This window comes from Schistocerca gregaria, chromosome X, assembly GCF_023897955.1.
Source record: "Schistocerca gregaria isolate iqSchGreg1 chromosome X, iqSchGreg1.2, whole genome shotgun sequence".
NCBI lineage: Eukaryota > Metazoa > Arthropoda > Insecta > Orthoptera > Acrididae > Schistocerca > Schistocerca gregaria.
Window position 1 is genome coordinate 489,857,301 of NC_064931.1, and position 27,927 is coordinate 489,885,227.

At 43.0% G+C, this 27,927-nt stretch overlaps 1 protein-coding gene across 8 annotated transcripts in view; it reads left to right on the forward strand.

The window, feature by feature from the left end:
* Positions 1–27,927, forward strand: part of LOC126299183 (spectrin beta chain, non-erythrocytic 1) — a 440,083-nt gene that overhangs the window by 174,860 nt on the left and 237,296 nt on the right. For all 8 annotated transcript variants that reach the window (XM_049990953.1, XM_049990949.1, XM_049990952.1 and 5 more), the window contains exon 2: positions 11,834–11,991. In XM_049990953.1, coding sequence (XP_049846910.1) covers positions 11,872–11,991 — 120 coding nt within the window. In that variant the 5' untranslated portion in view covers positions 11,834–11,871. The remainder of the gene's footprint in view (positions 1–11,833; positions 11,992–27,927) is intronic.

Here is a 27,927-nt window from a genome sequence, read left to right on the forward strand (position 1 = left end):
ACTTGTTGCGAACATGCCCATCTTCTCTTTAGTCCATCGACTGGACTGTACCTGTAGATCGATTTTGGCAAACGTACATTGCTCATACGTTCTTATGAGACCTCCAGTTTAGACGCTGTTCTAAGATTTTAGGGCTTAAGCTACGTGTGCGCGCCGCATGCCTTCATTTCATTTCCTATCTGTATTTGTCATCCCCACAATCGATTGAAGAAATCTCATTTCAGGCTTGGACTTCACTTCTGTCGTTCCTAATGAAGACCGACGCTTCATCCCAATATATAAGTGCAGCTACCGCCATAGTCTTGTAAAACTTCAGCATTATTTCCCTCTTTATTTGATTTCTTAGCGTTCTCCTTATTGTACCACGTATTGTATATTTTTCAATTTTCTTTCCAGTAGCAAATTATTCAAAAGGTGAGAGTGTGCAATCAAGGAAAGTAAGTGGGCTGACCGGTTTAAGGATTCGTAATTAATATTCAACTTGCAGCGGACTTGAAAAGGTTCACAAATCGCCACGGATTCCGTTTTGTGCAACGTATTTCAATTTTTTTACTGTTTCATTACTTTATTCAGTCCAAACAGAGCTCGCTGCGGAATTGTATGTTTTGAGAATCTGGAACTGTTACGTGATTGTCGGGAAACAATTGTGTCAAGACAGAGCTGTGGCTATTTATGTCATTGTCAAATCCAAACTGTAGATGTTTTCCAGTCTAGAATGACAGCATCAGTTCATAAATTAAATAAAACTGAACATAAGACAAAGCTGCTCTTTGACGTCATGTTACTGGATTCTGAAAGAATTTGTCTTGGCCTCTGCATTACACAGGTTTTTCAGTACTTCTGTGAGATGATTGGGGATTCCCATTCTGTCAGTGATTTTCCATAGCTTGTTTCTTAGTGCTCTTAAATGTTGGTGCTGTGGCTCTACTCTCCTTTTACCCTGTTATCTTTACATACTGACAGTAATTTAAGTAACGTCCAATTTTTCAACCATAAAAACATATTTCTGCCATTTCCGTTTAATGGTGTGCTTCTAGTCCGTGAAATGACACGTGACTCTGTGCCAATTAAATCGAAATGTCTTATGACTGCAAAAGCATCGGCTAGTCTAGGTAGTGAAAAACTGCCTTAACAGTTATACGAAAGTAAGGATGTGAGGTCCAGAATATCTGGTTCTATAGAAAATAGTGACTGACAAATAAAACATGTTATTTTTGGATTGAGAAAATATCCAGTGTCAATGATCAACGAATTCGTATCCTAAGACTCAGGGATGTGATCTCATGACTAGCACTATTGACTTCTGAGTAGTTGAATAAGACAGCTGAAATGTTGACAGAAGAAAGTTCTATCACCACAGATTTCAAGAGCGAAAATTTGTTTAAGGTAACTTTGACCCCATACGTACGTATCGGTAGGAAACTTCGCGGTATCTTCAAAGCGAACCGTACGCATACATGGCAACGAGCTAGTTTTGCAATACATTGGAATGCTGTTCCTGTAGACTGAAAGCTTTCAAGGTAGGTTTGTTCTGCTTGCAGCTGTCGCCGCACTGTCCTGTTTCCAGTGAAATAATGAGTGATTGTTACTGGTACAATGCAAGCACAGTCAATTTTTGTTAATTCCAAACTACTGAGTTTCTTGTGACTGTTGTGCATTATCTTTGCGAGAGCTTATGTATAAGCAAAACCAAAGGAATTCCTCATATTTAATTCAGCTTTTGTTACTGATAGGCGTAATGCTGCACATAAATCTGATGAAGGTTTGGAAGGATGAACGGAATAGAACTCTATTAGCAAAATATCCATAGGAGTACTGACCACTCAGAAGAATTGGTATTTACCAGTGCAAACCAATATAGATGGATTAGAAAATAAACACTAGAAATAAGATGCCTATAACGTTATGTTTATGATATTTTGCCCAGTTCTCATATCTTCTGCTATGTACAATGCAGTGACTTGAGAGTGACGACGCAGAAACTGTAAAAACTTAAGTTATACTTCTGCTGCATTGACGTAGTTGAATCTATAAACTCTTAAAATATACCCTAATTTACTGATACGTTGTGTGACCAAAGAAGCGTCACTGAACTGTCGTATAGAGTAAGGTCTGTATATAAAGTAAAAAATAATACTAACGATGAATAATCACACATGCATAAAAAATATTGTCAACAGAAACGATGTGTATGAAGATGGGACAGTTTATAAGAGCTACTCGTAGCTATTCTTTAAGATGATACCTTTTTGTGGCAGTAACTATTATGTAACAAGGATTTCTTAGTTAGAAAATTGTCATTTGGTGTACCATTCAGCACATATTCAGAAAATACCGTTCTTCTCAAACTCAACTAGCTCCTTTTCGTATAAAGTAATGAGTGATGTCGACCGGGGATATAAGGGTGATTCAAAATTTCTGTATTTCACAAAATGCTTTTGACACCGTTCCTCACAACCGACTTCTAATCAAATTACGTGCCTATGGACTATCGTCTCAGTTGTGAACTGGATTCGTGATTTCCTGTCAGAAAGGTCACAGTTCGCAGTAATCGACAGAAAGTAATTGAGTAAAACGGAAGTGATATCTGACGTTCTCCAAGGAAGTGTGACAGGCCCTCTGCTGTTGCCGGCCGCGGTGGTCTCGCGGTTCTAGGCGCGCAGTCCGGAACCGTGCGACTGCTACGGTCGCAGGTTCGAATCCTGCCTCGGGCATGGATGTGTGTGATGTCCTTAGGTTAGTTAGGTTTAAGTAGTTCTAAGTTCTAGGGGACTGATGACCACAGCAGTTTAGTCCCATAGTGCTCAGAGCCATTTTTGAACCCTCTGCTGTTCCTAATCTACATCTGGAAACAATCTAAGAGGGCTGCACAGTTTGTCTCCCAGACAATCTGTGCAGTCTTGATGCTGTCACCCACCATCTAGTTAACTCATCAAATCGCAAAATGACTTAGGTACGACATCCTTTGGATGCGGGAAGTGATACTTGACTCAGAGTAAGGAAAATGTGAGTTCATCCACATGAGTACTAAAAGGAATCCGTTAAATTTTGGTTACACGATAAATCACACAAATTTAAAGGCTGTCAGTTAAGCTAAATACCTAGGATATACAGTTACAAATAACAAAATGAAACGATCACAAAGATCTTGCGGGGAAGGCGAACCAAAGACTGCATTTTATTGGCAAATCACTTAGATGATGTAATATGTCTACTAAAGAGACTGCCGTCACTACGCTTGTCCTTCCTTTTCAGGAGTATTGCTGCGCAGTATACGATTCTTACCAGATAGGATTTAGGGAGGACATAGATAAATTCGAGGAAGGGCAGCTCGTTTTGCATTATCGCGAAATAGGGAAGAGTGTTATGGATATGATACGCGAACTGGGGTGGCAATGATTAAAACAAAGGCATTTTCTGTTGCGGCGAGATCTTTTCGCGAAATTTATCTTTGATGAAGTAACCTTGATTGGATTCCACATACTTACCTTTCTGATAGTAAGTCTTTTTATAGGGAGCTGATATATCAATTTTCGATTGTTTTTCTCATATTATAAACAGCTCTTGAATACGTTAAGTGCGCCAATACGATCATTGTAATCGATACTCGTATTTCAATAGAAACTCAGCAGTTTCATTACTTTTCGATTTTTTGTTACGTAATTCCGCTGGCAGAATTTTGACCCCTTCTCGCCACTAAGCGTCATTTTGGGTGACGTGAACTCGTACTCTTACCTTAAAAAATAAGGTATGGCCTCGATAAATGACAACGAAATTCAATGACTCAATGTAGTGTTCAATGGAAAAATTGTTGCCCCAGTCATGTATTAACTTTATGTATTCATAGCATGGAGACAGTCTTTTTTTTTATCAAACTGGGATTCCCACGCAACTAGTACAGCGATTCTAGACTTGTATTTATACTTCAAACGCTTCGAGGAAAGTACAGAGAAATATGGTGGCACACTCATGGCATTGGAGACACCGTCTAGCATTCTGACTTACTCTTGCGGTTTTCTTAAGGCGCTTACGGCAAATACTGTGATCGTTTCTTCAGCAAGACCATGTTTGGTTACCTGCTCTTTCTTGTCCAATCCGAGCTGCTTCTTCGTACCCAGTGACCGTAAATTTGTTAGGTTGATCGAAAAAGGTATCCTGCTGTGTATACAAAGAGGAGAGAAATGGTGTTTAAATACGCTACTACGGACTGAAGAGTTACGCAGCACTATAAGGAGTAAAACAGTCTTTTATTTAACGCCATAGCCTCCTTCTGATGATCGAATGAGTCAGATGATAATTTATGTTGTTATCGCTTAAGTCGTCTCACTGTGAAGTGTATGGAAACGGAATTCATAGGGAATACATGCTCAACTGTTGAAGCGAGAAGAATCGGCCCCTACCTACGGTAGATACAAAGTTCTATCTTTTTTATCTAGCCCATCGACATCTTTCTTGACCGGTAGATACACAAATAATCAGCTGGAAGGTTCTAGTTTATACGTGTTTCTGTTTGAATGGATCAGGAAGAGATAAGGAAGGTCAACCTGTGTGTGTTACTACGGCACTAGCGTTCTGTCGACATTTGTAAAGCTCATTGATGTTTGTTCGGCCTTCTTGCGTAATCGCTGAGTACAGACGCGACCATCGACCCCCCCCCTCTTCCTCCCCCCTGCAGCCACCGCCCGTCATTACTGTAGCGGTTGTGGCCACAATCTAATCATTGTTTAGTTGTTAGTACGCGCCATTTATAAGGAACTGAAACACTGGAAAAATCTTGTTTTTTTTTGCGTGCTATGGAGCAAATTAATTTTAGACGAATGATAGTGATGTATAACTAGTTTATCTTCTTCAGGGGTTGGCGCGTAACAGTGAAAGCGAATACTTTTCCAAACAAAATCATTTTAGGTTTATATTTATTAACACAAAATCTACATGTTCAGAAAACTACAGCAGCAGAGAGGTAATACTATAATTGAACTTATAAAAAATACAAAAAAAGGGAAATGGGCACTCTTTCGTTCGCCTGCGCCTAAGAGTACGCAAGACATGATTTAGCAAATGTCACAAAACGCACTATCACCCTCAAATGAAGAACACTGTTCGTAGAACCATCTCCCATAGTCAGTGCACTGGATCCAGTCCTCTAGAAACGTCAGAATCTTATGTTCTCTACTCACACCTTTCAGTCTTATCCTTACAGCAGTCTCCTTCGTACCAAGAGCAGCGGCAATCATTGTTGTGTTCCTTTACAATTCTTTGTCGTCCTCATTGAGCAGCTCTTCAGTTTAGATGAGCCTCCTGTCTGATTTCCGTATTTAATTTGAAGTCATTCAGAAACGATACTTATCCTTCGAACTTAACCACGCAAATTTGCAGCTGTGCCCTAAAGAGATACCGAGCGAGATGGCGCAGTGGTTAGCACACTGGACTCGCATTCGGAAGGACAACGGTTCATACGCGCGTCCGGTCACCCTGATTTAGGTTTTTCGTGATTTACTCAAGTCGCTTCAGGAAAATGCTGTGTCGGCCGAAGTGGCCGTGCGGTTCTGGGCGGTGCAGTCTGGAACCGTGAGACCGCTGCGGTCGCAGGTTCGAGTCCTACCTCGGGCATGGATGTGTGTGATGTCCTTAGGTTAGTTAGGTTTAACTAGCTCTAAGTTCTAGGGGACTAATGACCTCAGAAGTTCAGTCCCATAGTGCTCAGAGCCATTTGAACCATTTGAAAATGCCGTGATGGTTGCGCCGACTTCCTTCCCCATCCTTCCCCTAATCCGATGGGACCGATGACCTCTCTGTTCGGTCCCTTCCCCCAAATCAACCAATCCTAAGTAGAAAGCACATACTGTTTGGGGACGTTATATGCGCACTCTTTCATACAGAAACAATGAATCCAACCAAAGTCAACACATGGCAGCACGCGTCACATTTGCAAAACATGTGGATGCAGTGTGATAGTTTCCAAGCCAGCCTTTCAAAATGCAATCAAGAATTAGAGGCTATTGTTCGTATATTCTGTGTATAACTTCTGCAACACATTACCAGAGCTACATCAAGAAAGCTGAAAAAGAGATTCTTACCTGTTTCACTTCGGAAACATAGGATTTCTTCAAACAACTTCTACGAGGTGTTTCTGATACCAGTCTGAACATAACTACGTCATTGGCGAGCTGACGAGTTTAGTCAACTGTCAGGAAAACAAGCTGCGCGCCCTTTGGGACTGCGCACTCTCTGGTACATTTTCCATATGTTCTGGGACGTTCATTGCAGCTAGCGTCGACAGTAAATATCCACAACTTTCCAAACGGTCCGCTTTACTTTGTACCGAAGGAAACTGACAAACTGGAACTGCATCACCATAAATAAACGAAAACATCGGCCTGTACATGTTCTGTATGGGAACAGGTCTTGTACTGCTGTAGGCTTCGATGTTCCGAGGTTAAGCACTGGTCATATTTTACGTCAGTCTCTTTGGACACTTTGCTTATCATACATGGGATTGAACTATAATCATTGAAAGGAAATGTCTGTGTGATGGGAATGAAATAGATTAAGATGCATTTATAAGGAGTTATATCAGCGAAGATCGATCACAAATGCTGAAGACTACATGTAATGCATATGCCAGACCAGGACTCGAACACGAATTTCCTGCTGTTCACGAACAGACACCTTAATCGTTAAGCTGACAGAGCGCGGCTCCAGCTTTCGTTGTCACATATGTTTCAACCTATGATTTCTGAACACTAATGCCAAAGATCCTCTCAGATAGCATCACTGGCGAACGGTGTAGATGGTTTCATGGCTTATCCTGCTACAAGGAATCTATACAATTTGAATTAGATTCATTAAAATGAACTGATCGATTGATTTGGGGCTGGTGGCAGAAAGGGGGGGGGGATGATGATGCAGTGACATAAATTATGCCAGCAAAATCAATTCAGTAATGTTTAACCTACATTATGATGAAAGTTTTATGACAATGTTCGAACACTTATTTAGCACTAATTTTAATTAGTCACGACGTGGGTTGTGTTACTATTGTCTCGTGCGAGCATCTTGAAGTCTTGCGGTCACCGTCATTGAGGTATTCCGCTGACGACCGACATCGGCCGAAGCTGGGAGATCTTTTCAAACCATTAAGTTAGTACGTATGCGGCCTATATCAACGTCCGGAAGAACAGACTTCGGAAGACGGTCGTTGCAATTCATATCAGTTTTTTTTATCTTCGGTCGAACTGGGCTACGTGAGAAATTTTTATAGTACAAGAAAGGAGGAGTTTATGGCATCCTGAGGATGGCATGTCATCTGCCAACACAGGCAAAATCTGTATCATAAATTTTACGCCTAGATTATGACCTCAAAAAAATTTTGTGTGCGCCCGCATCTCGTGGTCGTGCGGTAGCGTTCTCGCTTCCGCGCCCGGGTTCCCGGGTTCGATTCCCGGCGGGGTCAGGAATTTTCTTTGCCTCGTGATGGCTGGGTGTTGCGTGTTGTCCTTAGGTTAGTTAGGTTTAAGTAGTTCTAAGTTCTAGGGGACTGATGGCCATAGATGTTAAATCCCATAGTGCACAGAGCCATTTGAACCATTTGAATTTTGTGTGCGACTAAGAAAAATGGCGTATATTAGTTTTGATTCTTAGTTAATGAAGTGGATCTTTTTCGGGTTTCTGTAGGTGTGCATAAACTGTTTACGAATAATTTTTATTTCCTTTTACTGGTCTTTTCCATATATATAGGGTGTTACAAAAAGGTACGGCCAAACTTTCAGGAAACACTCCTCACACACAAATAAAGAAAAGAAGTCATGTGGACATGTGTCCGGAAACGCTTGATTTCCATGTTAGAGCACATTTCAGTTTCGTCACTATGTACTGTACTTACTCGATTCACCGCCAGTTGGCCCAATTGAAGGAAGGTAATGCTGACTTCGGTGCTTGTGTTGACATGCGACTCATTGCTCTACAGTACTAACATCAGTCGAAGTGTTCGTACGCTTCACAACAACAGATTCGGTGACCGATGGATTGGTAGAGGCGGACTAATTCCATGGCCTCCACGCTCTCCTTACCTCAACCCTTTTCACTTTCATTTATGAGGGCATTTGAAAGCTCTTGTCTACGCAACCCCGGTACCAAATGTCGAGACTCTTCGTGGTCGTATTATGGACGGCTGTGATACAATACCGCATTCTCCAGGGCTGCATCAGCACATCAGGGATTCCATGCGACGGAGGGTGGATGCATGTATCCTCGCTAACGGAGGACATTTAATGAGCTCTAACATCGAAAGTAAGCGTTTCCGGACACATGTCCACATAACAACATATTTTCTTTCTTTGTGTGTGAGGAATGTTTCCTGAAAGTTTGGCCGTACCTTTTTGGTAACACCATATATATATATATATATATATATATATATATATATATATATATAAAATTGAAAGTGTGTGTTTTGCTAAATTTATTTGAAGTTGTGCAGAGTGTTTGTCGTCTTACTTTCTAAAGTCACCACGAATCATCTCGAATATGTAATAGAACGTTTGTCCTCTCATATCATATATTCGTAAAACTTTTATAGTCATTCCAATAACTCAGGAAAGAGTGTGCAGTATTCGCCGCATTCTTTTCTAGAAAGATATAGCTCATTCACATGGATTCGGCGTCCTTTTACTAGCAAAAGCCGCAGTACGGCACTCGTCTCTAAGCATAAAGGCGTCGCGGCGCCTATCCCTCTCTCAAGGAGGTTAGAATGGATTCTAACCTTGATCCTGCCAAAAACTGTCGGAGATCAGACGCACTGTAAACAAGCGATCTGCCTATGTTACCGGGCGACCTCTGGCGACTGTTGGTGGCACAGTGAGGGTTGGAGAAGTATTAAAGTTCAAAAATGTTCAAATGTGTGTGAAATCTTATGGGACTTAACTGCTAAGGTCATCAGTCCCTAAGCTTACACACTACTTAACCCAAATTATCCTAAGGACAAACACATACACCCATGCCCGTGGGAGGACTCGAACCTCCACTGGGACAAGCCGCACAGTCCATGACTGCAGCGCAAGTATTAAAGTAATGAACTGAAGGTAGTCAGGTGGTGTGTCTTAGATATAACCAACGCTCATGGACTATGGAACGTTTTCCTTGCTGCAAGAAGTTTTTATTACTAAAATTGTGTGGGAAACACGCTGGTCTGTTCATCTTATAAGAACGAAATATTCAGTATGAATAAATTCAAACAAAAGCGGAAAATAAAATGGACTTGGAAAAGACCCAAAAGAATTGAATTATCTATTAAAACCGTTCTGACAGCAAGAGAGTAATATTTACAACAAAACAAGACACAAAACTATGAAGGATGGATCGCATTAAGACAGATTCGGATTCAATAATTCGAAGATTTCAAGTATAAACTTCGAATTGTATCACAAATTCTAGACACATAAACGGAGAAACTTTAGAATGAAAGATTTCGATATAAAGTGCAGGATATGTCGGAGATAACAAGATGATGAAACGAAATCAAATGTCACACGAGATTCGACAGTTGATAAATAAAATACAGTTGGTCTTACATAAACAAAATTATGTAATGAAATAGAGCTATTTAGAAACAAATGAACACAATTGGCAAAAATCAATGAGTGTGTAAATAATAATAATGGTGGTGGTGGTGGTGGTGGTGGTAAGTGCTTATGCTGGATGGTGGTCACATCCCATCGGTCAGAATGCCTCGGTTACGACCAACAAGAGACCATAGTAACTGTGTACTAAGAAATCTATAATACGTTGTGAAGTTCATATAATGAGTTAAAAACGCGGTTACTACAACAGATTATGAAAACAAACGATTATCAGAAATTATATATAGCTTAAAGCCATTCGATTTGTGGTCAAAGTTGAACACCTGGAAAGAACGGAGTTGAAAGTCAGTCCCTTAATCATCAATTAGCGTTGTGTAAAATACCCGCGTCACTATCTTGGATAAGGTCCTGCTGAATGTAGTTGGCCATTGCTTTCCTCCGACATATTACGAAGTGTCCAAACGTGTATATGAAGTACGTGGATCACTACGATCGGATTCTTTGCAGCGTAGGCGTGTTTGATTTTATGGATCACTATGGAACGGAAAGAACCCGGTACCGAAGCATATCCTCTTTTCTTGGCTAAGGGGCCCGCCGAGATTATCATCAATTGAACGAATGGATTACCATCTGCAGTGTCGCATGTCCTTACCCTCAATGAAACTACGGCGGCGGCAACGGGGACGACAAATACCTATTGGTAGATGGATGGGACACATCAGGAAACAGATGATTTAGATTATATATGGTGGTTGTTGTTGTTGTTGTTGTTGTTGTTGTTGTTGTTATGGTCTTCAGCCCTGAGACTGATTTGATTCAGCTCTCCATGCAATGATACGATATATGGTTATAAATGATTAAAACTTATAATTACGTGCCAATGTTCATTCTTCCGCTGGAATGAGGTTTGTTTTCAATGCAGCTTAGCAGCTTTCATCATTTATATTGATATGGTATTCTCTTTGCGTTATAAATCATATTTCCTGTAAGCCTGGTAGGTCCCTGATGCAGATCGGGCCACACTCTCATCACACTCACATATATTAATGCGCATATCGTTTGGTACTTAAATTGGAAGATGCAAACCGAAAGACCGTAGTATTTAGTTGTTGTGGAGAGTATCTGTCCCCACTGGCATTTTGTAAGATGGAAGTTTAAACCACCAGATTTAGGTTTTGCATGGAAGCCGTTATTAAGGCAACGAGCGGTATGGTGCCTTTGAAGAGCCTGACCGAATTCCTGTCCCAAGCTTCTGCTCCGTCTCAAACGATCATGGTGCTTCAGACTTCAGCCACGGGCCTCAAAGCAGTAGTTTCGGAGAACTTTGCGATCTAGCAGGTACATGCTCTCCATGTGACGAGGAGAAATTATGAAAAACGCAACAGGTGGAGATCAAAAAGACAGAGGTTTGCCTTTACCAGGATAGCAGTACATCAGACTAAGATACCTCGTTGGTCTGAGAGTAAAAGTATATGTACTTTGTCGTGTAAATATGGCCGGACATTTTGGTATGGATCTAATTCAGAACGAGAGAAAACAGGGAACTGGGTGTTTCTCTCTCTCTCTCTCTCTCTCTCTCTCTCTCTCTCTCTCTCTCTCTCTCTCTCCCTCTCCCCCACTGAAAATGTGTTATTTTTGAAAACATAAATTGGACGTGAAAAGTGAAAATCAAATTACGTAATATATGTCATATTATGTACTCTGCTCTAAATGTAGAACTGTTCCCGAATTTAGTGCTGTTATACTGGCGTTTTGTGTTCGTGGACGAACCGTGATTGATGAACAAAGAATAGGTGCTATGAACTAAGACCCTACTGTTCAAACAAATAACCTCGTCTTTTTTTTTAAAAAAATTCTCAACTTTTCATCGTACCTTCGGTGCTTTACATTTGCTCCACAGTTAATGACGAAATTCGATACGTAGTCTGTGTTGTTTTTTAAGTCCAAGAGTCTTAATTTGCTATATGAGGCGTTAATGACTCTACTGACATCCTGCCTCTCCGATCATATGTTGGGTATCGAGATGTTAACGTACCATCCTGTATTGGAACAAAACATATACAGTCTGCTCTGTGTTGATGTTAATGAGCTGAATAATATTTATAAGAGTTTTATGTTGGGTTCCAGTGATCCCTGTTTGGTAACGATTGTAACACTCTTCTAGGTGCAGCAACTTCGGTTTTTGCCATGAAAGTGATGTTTATCGGCCATGTTAATGTATTCTATGAACTGAGGAACTGTATCTTTTGTTACAGCCCAGTATGTGCACGACTACGACCCGCCACGAAACGCTATGACGCAGCGGGAGGACGTTATCAAATTCGAGCAGGGCCGCATTCGCGCCCTGCAGGAGGAGCGTCTTGCCATCCAGAAAAAGACTTTCACAAAATGGATGAACTCTTTCCTCCAAAAGGTACGTCATTTACGTTTTCTTCCGCGATAAATTTATCTGTGTCAGTATTTATAGAGTGTTTCTTTTGTCAAGTTTTCTTCTTATATGCGCCTCCAGTTATAATTTGCGTTGCTTTTTCGGGGCCATGTGTGGCAGTTACATTTACAGTAGTAATTAAAGCTGGATGCATCGAAATTTACTTCATATCTTTGTAAATAACGTATGATAAATCTCATATAGACGGCTTGTAGTGTCCCGTGCCATGCGTGAATGAGCATTGTCCTCCTAAAACATGGCACCACGGTACTGTCGTTTAAGAGGTAACACAGGAGGACCCAGGATATCCGTTGACGTACCGTTGTGCCGTCAGAGTTCCCTCTATCACTACCAACCGCGACCTAAACTCATACCTGATGGCTCCCCACACTGCGACGCCAATCACCACTGTGACTCTCCAGTCACTGCTATACTCGCTGGCGATGATAACCCAGGGTAGTGCAGAACCGTGATTCGTTGCTGAACGGTCGAACACAGTGCAACGCTATTCGTCAACAGGCCATGCTTCCTGGTCACGGCACCACTCCAAACGCAGCCTGTATTAAAGGCACCTTTAGCATGGGAAGGTAATTCCATTTTCGACTAGTAGTGCGGGATAACACGGAATGTTTTAGAGAGCCCATTACTCCTTCTCAGGTGACAGGTAGTGGTGGTCGGACGGAAACTTGACGAGAGTGCCTACAGTCCAACATCGGGCCACTGTCACGTCCGAATGCGCCACAAATCTGGATAGTGCACGACTCGACCAGCAGGACGAATTCAGATCCACAACGAGGCCTCTTTCAGACGCTGTCAGGTGCTGATAACGCTGTCTCACGCGAGTATGCCTCTCCGTGTCCTTCCATGATCTCTCAATATTTGGCGCTGTTCACGCCCATTGTATACCCTACCAGGCCCGGTAACAGCACTAAACACAAACAACACTAACGTACTCTGGTACCTGTTCCACCTGTCGCTGAGAATTGTAACTATAAACATTTCCATACCTGCCTGTGGTGTACAGGTGTACGAAGTTAAAATGACATTTAACCATGCCTTCTGAGTGTATCATTTTTTTGTCACGCAATGCATTATACAGAAAATACAATAACTACCGAACGCTTTGTTTCCTTCTTGGAATTTACTACGACCAAAACAGAGGAAGGCTGGGGACATGGCAGCTTAGATGTGAAACGATATTGCGTGGGAAGGTTCTGCAGCATTCTTTCAGCGGTTCTAGAAGCATCTTAAATATTTAGCCAGGAAGATTTTTTAACCTTGCTGTAATTGTTTTTATCGCAAGGTTACGTGGCATTATCGGAGTCTTAAGGACCAAAGAAGAGAGATATTCTAAACGCGTATTTTATGAACTGTGAGAACTGTGAAGACCATAAAGGAATAACTGCGGAAATATCGACATTTATGCCACATGTAATGGCTTTACAGATAAATGAAACATCATATCACTTAACTCTCATTTCTGACACGCAGTTGTCCGTACTTTATGAAGTTATGAGGATCTGCAGTTAGTTTGTACATGTCTATCTGTTCCGACATGAATGAATAGTTTGTTGCTTCGAACTGCTGGAGGACGTTGACAGCGCACTCGTTTCTGTGTAGGTGGTCTGACGTTGACTCGTTTAGCATAACGCTATAAATGTGTTAAAGGAAAGATATTTGTGGAATTCGGAACTGCGTGGGTGTCTCAGACTACAGATCGGAAGGTCAGTTGACTATCAGGTCGGAGAAAGGCGAGGGAATTCAGACAGTGGCTTCCAAAGCACTATGATGATCAAAGAAAACTTAATATTGTCGACATTTTTACTCTGAGTTTGAAATCTGCACGTTCTCTTTGGTGGAAGAAAGTGTTTGGAGCACGCACCATTCGGAAAATCCGAGATACGCACATGCCAAAGTGAATGTTGGGCATAGTGACGACCACACTAATGTGTGTATGTATGTGTGGTGTCCGTTCTTTCGGACATGTTTTTACACTATTGTGTGTTTGCTGCCAAAACGGGTGTCTAGCTGCAGACGTTGTCTCTATAACTTTGACACTCTGTAGCGTCGTAGAATGATGCCTTCGAACAGGGATCTTATCCGCAGTTTATCCTTAAAGACACCTGCTGCAATCCCTTTAAGTTTGTCTGTATCCTTTCGTTCCACACTATGTGCTAAGGTTGCAGACCTAAGATGATACACCATTGAAGCAGACATTTCTCCAGAGTTTTGCAATCAATTTTCGAAAATAAAAATTTCTCCAACTTCATGTCACTGACATACTTGTCATCTAAGTAACCCTGTAGAACATCACATTTTATGAGTCATTGTTGGACTTCTTTTTATCCGCCCATTTCTCTTCCATGTTCATGAGACGTACTATTAATAGTACCCATTAAAACTCTTTAGTGCATTTATTTCTATTTGACAGCCCACCAATCGCTGACGGCGACGCACTTATTGGGCGTTCTGTAGTTCCAGTCGACCATTCAGAGGTGGATTTCCTCAGTAATGCGAATCCCACGTACATCACTACTAGTTTTCGTGTCACCAAGTTAGAAAACACCGCGTGTAAGACGTCGAAAGTTACTTCGTTTGTTGATTGGAATGGGGGTGGGGGGTGGGGGTGGGGGTGGGAAGAGGGCTGTAAATAGCTGTCTCACCATCCTGGTCTAGGTTTTTAGTTTTGCATAAAGACTGCTGGAGATTGGCAGAAGTTATCCGTAAAGACAAAAACGTATATTTTACTTGTTGAGCCAGAGCGCCGTCACTATAATCAGGGAGTCGATAAGATACGAATTCCTATCCTACTTACCTTGCATTCTTCCTCTGACAAAGCTAGGCGGCGCCTTAGTGAAACACTTGGTTTGCAGTTGGAAGGACAGTGGTTGAATTCACCTCCACTCATCTAGATCAGCGTTTTACGTCAACCAAAACATAATGGGACGATCAAAACGTTTGTTCGTGGGCGTTTCTGCGGCGCCACACGACTCCTAAGCGGTAGTGCAGTATATGCATCGGACTTAGCGCACGCACATCACAAAGACACGAATGTCACACCAACTGCGGAAATGTGAACTACGACGACGTTATTAAAATATGCGTCCAAACAGGACCAACGTGTTGTCATCCTTGCCTGGCTGCCGAAGGAGAAACACCAGTAGACATTCATCGGAAAACGAAGACTATGGGGCAGTGTGTCTGTCGAAAACCAACGTTGGAAATGGTGCGCGTGCAATGAAGGCGAAACGTCCGGGAAAGCAGCGACAAGGGATGCTGCTGCTTCGTGACAACAAACGTCCCCGCATCGCAGATGTCGTTACGCAAAAGTCACGCCAAGTCAAGTGCGGGACACTCGAGCACCCGTCCTATAAATGTGATCTTTCCGCATGAGCATGTTACGACTTCGGTCCCTTAAAAAGGCCTTGATGGGTCGACGATTCCTGTCGAACGAGGATGTGCAGCAGGCTGTTACGGACTTCTTCGCGCAGCAGGACACGGTGTTTTTCCAAAAGAGTACCTTCAACATGTTGCGCCGATGCAATGATTGCCTTAGTGCTCACTGAGATTTTACCTGATTGGCATACCGATTCTAGACGTACGGTCTGCGAACGGATACTCTTTGATCGCCCCCTTATATCTTAAGTCCTATCAAAAGAACACGCCCTTCCCCCAATCGGAGATTCTGCTCAGTATCTAAGACCTCGTCGCCAACTGGACGTTAAACCCTAGTCTACCTTCTTTCCTCTATCTGTATGTTCTTTGTGCTCCATTATGTATCCGTTGTGATGTTATCATCATGGCGCTGCAGTTAAAAACATCAACTCAGTTATTGCTTTTTCTCTTAATGATGATGATATTGGTCTTCTATATTTCTGAAGTTGAAACGGGACGACTCGGTTTTTACCGTGAGAAGAGACTGTGTTTTCAAGACTGGTCCGTTCCTCACTCTTGAAGACATTGCGGCCGACAAGGCGATTTTAATGACTCCGTCGTTTATGAAATTCGCGTGTTGCCAAAAATTGAAAATAAATAAATTCTTGTAGTATAAAAGAAATTGCAAGAGTTACTTAAATGTAATACGGATGCTCGTGCTGTTTTTGAACAATGGCACAGTGATGCCTTTTCGTTCAGTTGAGTAGAATACATATGTTATAGGCAGATTTTTGGTGAAAACTGAATAACAATAAGAACATTAAGAAATGTTTGGTTCATAATGGTTATCATTCTAGGGAATCTGATAGATAGCGTCAACTCTGATTTTACGTGCTGCAGCAGTTGAGGACTGCCCGCATCTCGTGGTCGTGCGGTAGCGTTCTCGCTTCCCACGCCCGGGTTCCCGGGTTCGATTCCCGGCGGGGTCAGGGATTTTCTCTGCCTCGTGATGGCTGGGTGTTGTGTGATGTCCTTAGGTTAGTTAGGTTTAAGTAGTTCTAAGTTCTAGGGGACTGATGACCATAGCTGTTAAGTCCCATAGTGCTCAAAGCCATATGAACCATTTTTTAGTTGAGGACTCTTGTTTTCTGTGCTCTTAAAATGCCTCAAATTCTTTTCAGACTACTTTTGTTTTATTCTCAATACTCCATATTGTTCACACTTTCTGTGGCACCTTTAATTCATAATAATGAGAGGTTCGAAGAAATGTCTCATTTCTTAAAATGGGTACCTTAGATGTACGCGACGGAACAAAAAAAATTTCCTGTTTCTCTGGGACCATCGTTAAGAGCAGGTTGGAAAGTGATGTGTTTCGTAGAATGGGGGCCTTGGCTTCCCCACCTGAAGCCTTGGTGCTGTTGAGGCGAATGGTTGTTGAAATGAATAAGTCCAGTTCACGTCCCAAGTCACTGATCTCTCCAGACTAACCCATTCTACTGTTTCTGCTACTCTACTCATAATCCTCTCCGGGAACACCGCTTTGTTGTAGGCGGCTTTAGTGCCGGGCGGGAGCGTTTTTGTGCCTCAATGACGCTGAAAGCTATGCCGGCGGTATCGTAGTTACTGGCAGGGTCACCCAAGCCGGACAGGCCTCAGCGGAGGGGCCCCAACGAAGTGTGTCCGCAACTTGGGAAGGGCGGGCTGTCTTTTTCCCAAGGAGCTCCGCCAGTAGTGGTTGAGCACGAATATGGCGACCGCATGTTTCCCGATCTGTGAGGGAGGGCGGGGTGGGGAGGGTACTGGCCGCCAACATTTTCTGCCGTCAACTCATTTCGAAATGGAACACTTCTAGTTGAAACTGCCATGTTCATCCAAGTATTTAAGCTTCTGGGATGCAAGGCCTTATGCTTAGGTAACTACCCTGTTGAGGCTGAGTTGCTTAACACCCATAACTACTGTAAAGGCGTGAGGACTTGCTCCGATATAACGGAGATGGACCTTGAGGAGTTATATGAAGAATGGAAAAATATGAGTGTCACAGAAGTGCAGAACTTCAACATTTATTCTAACGTCCAACACCCTGGAATTGCCTGAATATATTCTCCCAGGCTTAAGGTTTGACAGTTTGTTCGCAAGATGACTTAATGCTTGAAGTGTGGGATCATATCACTATAGCATGTAACGGGAGGGATAGAAGTTGAAATTGTGGAGGCTCAGGTCGCGAATCAGGTGACTCTTGTATACTTTCTCCAAAATGTATAAACTGCTCCAGGGATCATGCAGTATGGAACAAGATGTGTCGGGTGTATAATGAAGAAAGGAAAATTTTGGAGTTGAAAGTTAAGAGACAGATACCCTATGATGAAGCTAAAAGAGCTTTCAAGGCTATACTACCTCAAGTGTTTGCTACTTCTGTTGCATCGACGCTTAAGAAACTAGGCGCCATGTGTGATATCTCTACAGAAACGCCGCCACAGATTCAAGTGCTAGTGCATGCATTTGTCAGTGTACCACTGAGGCGAAAAGATACACTTGTACCCAAATCTATATCATTCAGAAACCGTTAACAGACTTGGAACCTCAGCCACATACCATTGCACACCAACTGAAACCCACTAAGCCATCACCTCTACCCATGCAAGCAACTCCTTCCATAAGTAAGGAAGAACATCATACAAAAAGTCTTTCGAAATCGAAGAAAGTGGCAGAAAAACCATTCGATCGGCGAACACTCTCCCTTCCTGATGGTGATTTTATGGTTGATGACACTGATAAACACATGGGGGAACCGCAGAGCTGGGTAACCTCTCATGTTTTCCCTGACCATTCGGGTAAGTCACGACCACCGCGGGAGAAGGACAAGGTCAACCATTGCTAGTCACTGGCTCTCACAGAGACTTCCCTGTTCCAGTGGAAATTAAATGGACACTAATCGTGTTTCGCATAATGACAACTCCTGACCCAGAAGAGCGTGTTCTGTATTTGCTTACAAGAAACTAATTTTAAAGTGACTGACACACCTTGATTAAGGGGTTACGATGGACGCCACTACTCTCCTGTCCCTCTTACCACGGCCATACAACTAGTTTCAGTTGAAGTTCTCACACTATTTAAAATCAGTGTTGGTTCATATCTTCCATTTCACGATCCGTTGCATAGATATAGGTGCACTGATTGAACTCCTCGGCGCATTCCCCCACCCAGTCTTTCGGGGAGGGGGGGGAGGGGGACGACTTCAGTCACAGAATGTGCTGTAGGTCTCGGTTACCACTTGCTCCAGAGGTCTCGTTCATTCAGCGAATATCTCCCTTTTTAATTATTATCAGATGAACACTTTTCTACAATTACAGTCATCTTCAGCTACTGAACTTTGTTTTTGCTCCCCAGCTTTTGCAGACTCATTTCAGTGAGAAGTGGCCAAAGACTTGCATTCCAGTGACTTCTTTCCACTGTAGATTAATCTGCTGATTCGCCCGGTGGTTTGCAAGAGACTACAAAGAAGGGCAAATTGCTTATGATACATTCAGCAGGCCATCTTCAAACAACAACATTGTACCTGGGGACGGTGGACCATATCACCTGTCTGATAGAGCGAGCTGCCGCAGATTACAGTTCCAGTCTAGCAACCATCTCAGAAGACGGCCTGTCCCTTGGTGAAGTGACGTATTTCGCTTGGCAATCAGAGATAGACGCTGAGCTTTGTGGAGATTAAAACACCATTCAACTACAGGAAATATTCAGGTCTGCATGAGCACAAGCGAGGCGAGTGATAGAAGAAAGGGAGAGGAACTCCTGGAAGGACTACGCGACTCCCATTAATCGGTCCACTTCCACTTAGCCAGTTTGGGACTCAATAAGGCGGATTTCAGGCAACGGCAGTACACCTTCCCTTATGGCCTGTTGAGAAATGGGGTCTTGGTGGACGCGCCTAAAGACATGGCTCAGGTTTTGGCTGAACATTTTTTTACCGCGACTGCGTTTCAGGTGTTCCGTAGTACTGTGAAGATGAGGAGGCAGTGCTTCATGTCGTTTGAGATCTACAGTCCTTTATCCTCCATGAGGAGTCTGTAATCGTGTCTGTCCGCTGCCAAAGACACTGCATCAGGACTGGATCAGATTCATTATGCAGTGCTCCATCGTCTGTGCCCTCGAGCCAAAGGCAAGTTCCTCTCTTGTTTCAATCAGATCTGGTTTGGAAGGACAGTATTCCTCGATTTGAAAGGAGGCAATATTAATTCCTTTACGGAAACTAGGCGAGGATCGTCCCAAGCGTAAATCCGTCCTCATACGGGACGACACGGCTAACGTCGATGTGGACGCGAGCGCATCAGAACTCACACCAGCGGCACACCGGACGAGCTGGTTAGCGTGATTTGTGCTCTCAGCACTGTCTAGTGGACATTGTCGGCTTTATTTGGCTCGCAATACACAAAGTTTCTTTATGAAAATGGACATGCGTAAAACAGCTGCAGTAACTCTGTTCGGTATTGTTTAAGAAGAGCGGTGAAAATTGTGAAGATTCTTGACTCCTCGATGGCTTGAACAGCAAATTGCTGGTAGAGGAACACTACGTAATGTAAATTTAAATTGAATATAGTTATGGTATAGTGTCTAATGTCAATTGGCGCGTGCATGATACCCATATTCTCCATGTTGCATTTACTACTAACATTCTGAAATAACGTACTTCATCATATAGATTTCAAGATCGAGATTCGTTTCCTAATTTCACTCGAATGGAAGAAGAGCTGCTCATCATCACTGAAAAAGATATTTGTCGGTAAGATACAAACATGAGCCAGTCAGTTAATCCATATATAGAAGTTCCGTAGGAGTAAAAACTTTCAGTGTGTATTATGTATTCACTTTCAGACACAGACTGGTAGTCACGATAAGATTTCTGTTCACTGAGGAAACATTCAAATCGTTGGCCTTCGCAACAAGAATTGCAGCAAATACATAATTTATAATAATAACCAGCGGCTTTTGAGATAATACTCTTATTAAATGAATAAGAAAGACCGAGAATATCTTAGAAAAGATAAAAAAAATATTTGGAAGGCAGACGCGAACCTACTACTTTGCTCTACAGAACTCAGAGCCTATGATACTATGAACTGGCTACAATTTCGACATACCTGTTGCACCTGCGTACATGGCGTACAGTGTCTTAAGGCTGTAATTGCAAATCTCATTACTTAATGTCAATAAAATTCTTCTGGGTTAGAGACCGCATTGTCATTTATAAAATTCCAACGTTTCGGCGTCTGTTGCAGGACGCCTTCCTCAGGGTGTGTTGCTAACTGCTGAATGCGCACAAGTGTGGGTACATATATACTATGGAAGAGTGTTGTGATTGGATGACAATGCGGTCTCTAACCCAGAAGAATTTTATTGACATTGACAACGGCCGCGGAAGCCTACGGTTACACTCATTACTTAATATTTAAGATGCAAATTGTGCGGGAAAGACGCGCCTTTGATAGATCTTCATTGTATTCTTTCTTTCTTTCGTGCCGTTTTCCACGCGTATACGTAGGGTCGGCATGGTTAATCGGATGTGACAATGTTAGTTGAAGGGGTGGCCGGATGTCCGTCCTGCCGCTTTCCCGTACCCCCCGGGAAGGAATTAGTGTACCTCAACTGTCTGCAACGAGTGTAATCCATGGAACAGTGCGAAAGTGTTCAGATGTCTGCAAGCAGTGGAACTGAGGCGGGACGTGGGGACCAGCCAAGTATACATGTAGGGGTGTGTGGAAAACCGCCTAAAAACCACAGCCAGGCTGGCCGGAACACCGGCCCTCGTCGTTAATCCGCCGGGCGGATTCGATCCGGGGCCGGCGCGCCTACCCGAGTCCAGGAAGCAGCGCGTTAGCGCGCTCGGCTAACCTGGAGGGTTATCATCATTGTATTGTAGCATAGAATCGGTATACTTTCGTAGCACACAAGTTATAACACTAAAAACATCAACACAAATCGTAGCTAAAACGGCGCATTTCCGAGAGTTCCTCAATTTCTGTGCGCTTTGAAAACATATTACGTACTCTATGAGAAAGAAAACTCAGCCGACCGCTGTGGCCGAGCCGTTTAGGCGCTTCAGTCTGGAACCGCGCTGCTGCTACGGTCGTAGGTTCGAATCCTGCCTCGGGCATGGAAGTGTGTGATGTCATTAGGTTAGTTAGTTCTTAGTTCTAGGGGACTGATGACCTCAGATGTTAAGTCCCATAGTGCTTAGAGCCATTTGAACCACAGAAAACCCACCAAATACGATGTTTAACACCATAAAATATGGTGGCTCGTATATTCTGCTTGTAACGTAAAACGATGTTGCATTTCATTGGCCATGGTCCTCTCCACGAGGCAACAATCTAACGTGCCAGATTCTTTATTTCACGCTCCGCAGTGTAGTGAAACGTGTAATTCCACGCTTTGATGTCACTAGCTCCTCGTCCACATGCGCTTTCGCTTAACGATTACCACGGTGTAGTCCTTACCAATTGAATGGGTTAGACTCCAGAGCGCATGGTCAACTGCTGCCTCGTCTGGGTTCTCGAATCCCGAAGTCACCTTTGCAACTACGAGTGAGTTTTCAGGAGCTACCGTTCTCACCTTGACAAGTTAATTCTGTTGGAAACGGCGATACAGGATTCCATCTTACTACGAAACCATTTGATTGGTGTCTTTTTCTCATTTCGGAAAAGTGCAGGACACCACTTGGAGATCCTTCTCCATGATTGAGGCCTACGTGGACGTCTGCCACTTCTTATGCAGTCTTCCTGGTGGACCGGTTTTTTTCATGTAGCGTTTGTGTCGTTTGTTTGCTATATTTTGTAGAAAGGGGGGGGGGGGGGGTCTCCAAGTAAGTGTACTCAGTGTCACACTGTTTGCAGTCGCTATCAATGGGATCTCCTCCGCAGTCGGGAGCCCTGTTAAATGCTCTCTGTTTATGGATGACTTCGCAGTCTTCTATCCTTCCTCCGCTCTGCAACAATAACGACGCAGCTACACCTGCCCATTAGGAAATTGGAAGCTTGGGCCAATAAAACTGGTTTTAGGTTCTCACCACAGATGACTGTGTGTCAGTTTTAACCATACTCGTCAAAGTTTTAAACAACCAGAGCTCACGATGGGGACAATATTTTATGGACAATGTGCGCTTTTCCAGTCTTCTGTTTGACTCGAAATGAACTTGGCTGTCGCACCTGAAATATCTCCGAACAAAGAGCTTCAGGTCTAATTTCCTGTAGTTTTATGGGGCATGTGTCAGATCACGGTTAGATTACAGCAGCGTGGTTTGTAGATTAGCCCGTATTTCTTACCTTAAGATGTTAGGTGGTGTCCACTGTGAGACCATTTGGATATTGACTGAAGCCTTTGGGACCAGCCCAGTTCAGAGTCTGTTTGCAGAGGCTGGTGAACCACCACTCGGATTCGGCGGCGCCTCCTTCTGGCGCGATATGGTCCGAAAATCTCAAAGTTGCCTCAATCGTTGGCATTTAGTGTTGAAGCTCACCCCAACTTCCCGCTGCTGTTCAGGTATCGACCCCATGCCACAAAGACGTCCGGATTACGTGCTACTGATTACACAGCCATTGGTGGAACAAACTGCCGTCTTGACATCGTCAAAGGCCCAAAGTGACTTAAAGCTTGCCGCAGTACAAGAAAACTTGTTCTGAAGATTTTAAGTGCGCACCGCAGTTTTATTGTTGTTTATATGGACAGATCCCAGCAAGAGAATGCCCTTGCCTGTTTTCCCTGGTAGGGTTTTCAAAATGCACGTTACGGAACCGTTCACAAATTATGATGCGGAGTTATATGGCATTATGATGGAACTGGAGTGGCTTCACAGACATCACAGTACAAGGTTTCTCGACTGACCTGACTCAGGGTGCTACTTGCGGTCCACCAAATGTATATGGTAGACCAATCGATACAGCTCATCCACGATTCCTTACAGCGGCTTCAACACCATAGCAATAGGGTACCTGGACATTTCGGGATATGAGGAAACTATATAATCGACAAAGCAGCCAAAGAAAAGTATCGGGATGGTGTTGTAGTTTGATGTGCCATTCTCTTGCACGCTGTCATCTCGTTATCTGATTGATGGATTGTGCATCAACGGGAAACTGACTGGTTGGAAGCGGCTGGAAACAAACTGTGGCCACTCTAATCAACCACACAGGCGTAACGGACTGCATGCCAACCTCACCGTTGGAAGCAAGTGCTGCTCACCAGACTGTACATAGGACATTGCCCTTTAACACACTGTTTCCTCCCCCAGTAGGTGGATCTACCACTCCGTGAAGTTCACGGTGTGCCACTTCAGCATCAGCATATTTGAGCAAGGTGTGTCTTACGTACTAACATTTGGGCAGCCCTCAGTTTGATTGGAGAGTTGCCCACGATCGTCGCCGACACTGACACTAGGGTTACAGGGGTTCTGAAATTTTGTGAACTGTCTGGCCTCGTCTCCAAAGTGCTGGGGACGGAAGACACACACAAATGTATTACAAACTGCTCGGCATGTGGGGAACAGCCGTCGCCCCCACCCCTCCCCCACCTGAGAATGGCGTGCTGACTTGTTCTGATGACCATGATGTTGAGCGCCCCACATCCATCATCATCTACTGACAACACAGTACTCCCCATCTCCTTGGTCCACTGCTCTCGACGTCTAATGCTCAGTTCTGCATTGTATTGGGGTGTCCGGATACTTTTTATCAGCTAAAGAGGGTTAATTTGGATAATTTGAGACATTTCAACGTTTTTCTTGAAATGAACGGAGGTATTTGCAAGTATTAATACATAGTGTTGCACATACATGTTTAAGGAAGCTCTAGAATTTTTATGAAAATAAAAATATCTATAATTTGACTCACAATTTAGCTAAACGATTTACCTCAAAAATTTTGTGAAGTGAAAAAAATGTAGGGCAATTTTAATACATTGTGGGGGCAATATGAATAATAATAAACTGAAAATATCGTGTACGATCGTAGTTTTACTTCATATTTAGATAATTACCTTCAAATAAGTTACACATAATTATGAGCATAAAAGATATAACAAATGTCAGTTTTTTCTTTTGCCTCAACACAATGCTTGTTGTACCATGTTTTGCAGTTTGGACACCGAAATCAATCCCCCATTTTGGAAGGGATTGGGGAATATTACAAAATCGACATTTACTGTCGTCTTCATTACTTTCAGGTCTTAGGTCTCCTATCTCATTGTCGTTGAATTCCTCCATCATTGAGTTGAAAAACCGTTGACCACTAGTCGAGCTGATGCCATGGATTTACAAGCCTCTGTCGAGAGCAGTCCAGACTGGAATTAAGTGATAGCAGGCCCAGGGTTCCGATGCATCCACGTGGTAGAGTCCTCATAGTAGTAACTCTTCAGAGCCATAAAAAATCGCAGCGGTCAAGCAGCTGAAGGACATGGGTACAGTGGAGAGGTAAGCTGACCAATTCAGTCCCGCGGTTCAAACAAAATTAATTGGCTGATATAGACGCATAGGAAGTGTGACCATCCACAATCAACGAAACTTTTCCTTGAACACAATATTTCTCGAAGTGTTCAAGGAATTTCATGAATATGTCTTCATGTACATAGCCACTCTCACTCATGCATAAATTGACGCATTAGGTAGATTATTTTGCAGTCCAGGCTTTCGTTGCACTCCTCTGAATATTACTAGCGGGATATGTAAGTGCCAGTGGCGTCACAACATGCTACGACACATTTTTCGCCACGTTCAGCATTTGTAATGCTGACGATTCCCTTTTTCCCTTTCCCTGCTACTATTCCAGGTGATCTGTTAGTGAGAGGAAGTCTACTCCTGTCGATATTGTAGATGCATGTTGGACGGCTATTGAAATCGAATTCTGCCATAACCTTTTCTAAAATGATCCTGCAGCCACGTCACTTGCCTTGAGCCAGGTACATCACTTGTGTGCAGAAAACCAATGTCCACACCGACAGTGCATCAACATCTGGAGCGCGACTGTCGGCTCGGCGACCATTGTTACCGTTTCCCTTAACGTGGCAGCAGAGTAGTACGTTGACATGGTACGAACAACATTAGTGGACACATGGGTGGCACCACGTCGTCTTTTCAGACGAGTCCTACTATTTCCGCGTACCGCATCGCCAGGTGAATGAACATTGCCAGATTGTATTCGTCGTCGTCATACGGCCGCAGCACCTAGTGTGATAGTATGGGATGCCATTGGGTGTAAAACACTATCACTGCTGGCAAGATAACAAAAGACTGCATGTTGCCCCTGCTGTCGTGATATGCCTCGATACAGAAGGTGTTCGAATATTGCCCTAACCAACACGTTTTCCGGATCTTTCACCCATTGAAAACATCTGGTCATGGGTTGCTGAGAGACTGACACGAGACCACTCGCCAGTCATTATGACTGATGAACTCTGGGATAGAGATATAGCAGCATGGAATGACGTACCCGGATCTGTCATCAAAGCTCAGTGCGACATGCCCAACCTGAGTAAAGCCGTTGTTGCTGCCTTTGGTGTACTGAACTACGTACAATATATACTACCAAATCGTCTTCAGATTTATACATATATTCTTTCTACTATACTGTATACATATAATGAATAAAATTTTGTAATATGGGGAGTCTTTTTAATCATAAGCAGGGTTGGTGAGATTGCGGAAAGACGAGACATTTTGTAGACATCGTGTGACGTAATACTAGTTTCTGCATATGACCATGAGGCACGGCATTTAAATTCGAAAACTGCTTGAAAACTGAGGGTTATAAGCGCGCAGTGGTGAGCTGCATTTTGGGAATTATTAGGAGTGACAGGAAAACAAAGAAATGCATCAGGGCGTAGACTCGAGTGGGGATTGTGTTTAAAATAAACATGAGGTGGGCGTGACATGTAGCCAGACGATGGTTCATGTCAATGGTTGATGGCCCAAGGAAGTTGTTTATTACATTCAAAAACATAGTAAAAGATCTAAACGACGACGTAATCGAAACGAGGTAGATGGAATTAGGAAAAAAAAAAGTGCGGGAGCAACGTTGTTGTGTGTGACAGAGAATACTAATGTGTGGCGAAACCTGTAGGCGCCTATTACTGACAAGTGAGGAGTTCATGTGGTTGTTGAAGATGATCATCATCATGATAATGTATGCAAATTGGACTACTGTTAAGCATTGTGAAGCATACGTATTAGCCGATTTCTCTACTAATGTTTATGTTGCTCATAACTCTGTGATACTTAACCCGTTTGCCTGATAGCTCCAACAATCTGGATCATCGCAGCGTCACCTCACATGTCACGTCCGAAAGAGCTGCAGCATATGAAAATCCACCCCAAGATCAACTGAGATTAGACGGTCGGCTATCTCTTGGCCAAGGGATTAACTCACAAGCTCCCTATAACAGTCACAGGCGTTCCTTGGAGAGGAAGTTTTGCCGCTGAAGCACTGTTATCGCTTCTTTGCTATGTAAACGTTTGAGAGGGTGTAACCAGCGTTGGGCGTTACAGATACCGAGCGGCGTTATCTCAGGTTAGGTGCCTCGCCATATGGAGCAATTTGTCCTACCAGTAATCTGTCACTGTCAGCCTAACCGACAGATAACGTCAAAATCTTAAGCTTTCAGGAATTCTGAGTATGGCATATCGATTAGGGAAAATACAAGCTGACATAAGCAACGCTTTGGAAATAAAAAGTAAAAAAAAAAGCGTAAGGACGTTAATTTGGTTCGCGAACAGGGTCCTGTTGAGAGTCCAAATGAACTTAAAGAAAGCAGTGCTTGTGCTGAAGCACTTCGCCGTCGCGGCGTGCAGAAGCACTCGGCAGCGCGGAACGTTTCACATTACAAGTACAGCCTGCTTCAGCGTCTGCACGCCTGCTTCTCTTTCCAGTCTTGGAGTATCGTGCGCAAGGAAGTTAGAGATACACATGCAGACAGGCCACAGTTTATAAATTAATGGCCGCTCAATGATCCAGAACTGTACCAGAAAGCAGGGTGGTTGTCAGAATATCTTAATGCAGAGTTGAGCAAACTTAACAGTACTACAAATTTGAATTTTGCTACTATGATGGTTCTAAGCCACGGGTAATGGGAAAAAATGATGCATTTGTCGTTCGATCCATTGTTTATATTAGTATTGCAGATATTACAAAAGATATGAAACATTTTGCATCTTATGTTAGGAGCCTCGTAGTGTAACAGGAAAAGACTGTTCGATCTCCACGTATTATATATGGTCTTTTTCTTCTTTGACAATTTTCAGTTTTACTGAAATACATTAATGCATTAATTCAGTCTAAAACGTAAAATACTATGTCAAGTACGGAAAGAGTGTGCAACAAAATCAAGATTCAGCAAAATCATATGGTATTTGTGCCCTATGCTCGAAACGCAGAACTTTTCGTTGGTGAAAGCTCAAGAATTTCCAGCTCGGCAGCACCAGTGAAATACTGCAAGATTTCGACTGGCGTCATATCCATTATCATTTCAGACTTCGCCAGAAAGCGATTAGTATGACACACTTCG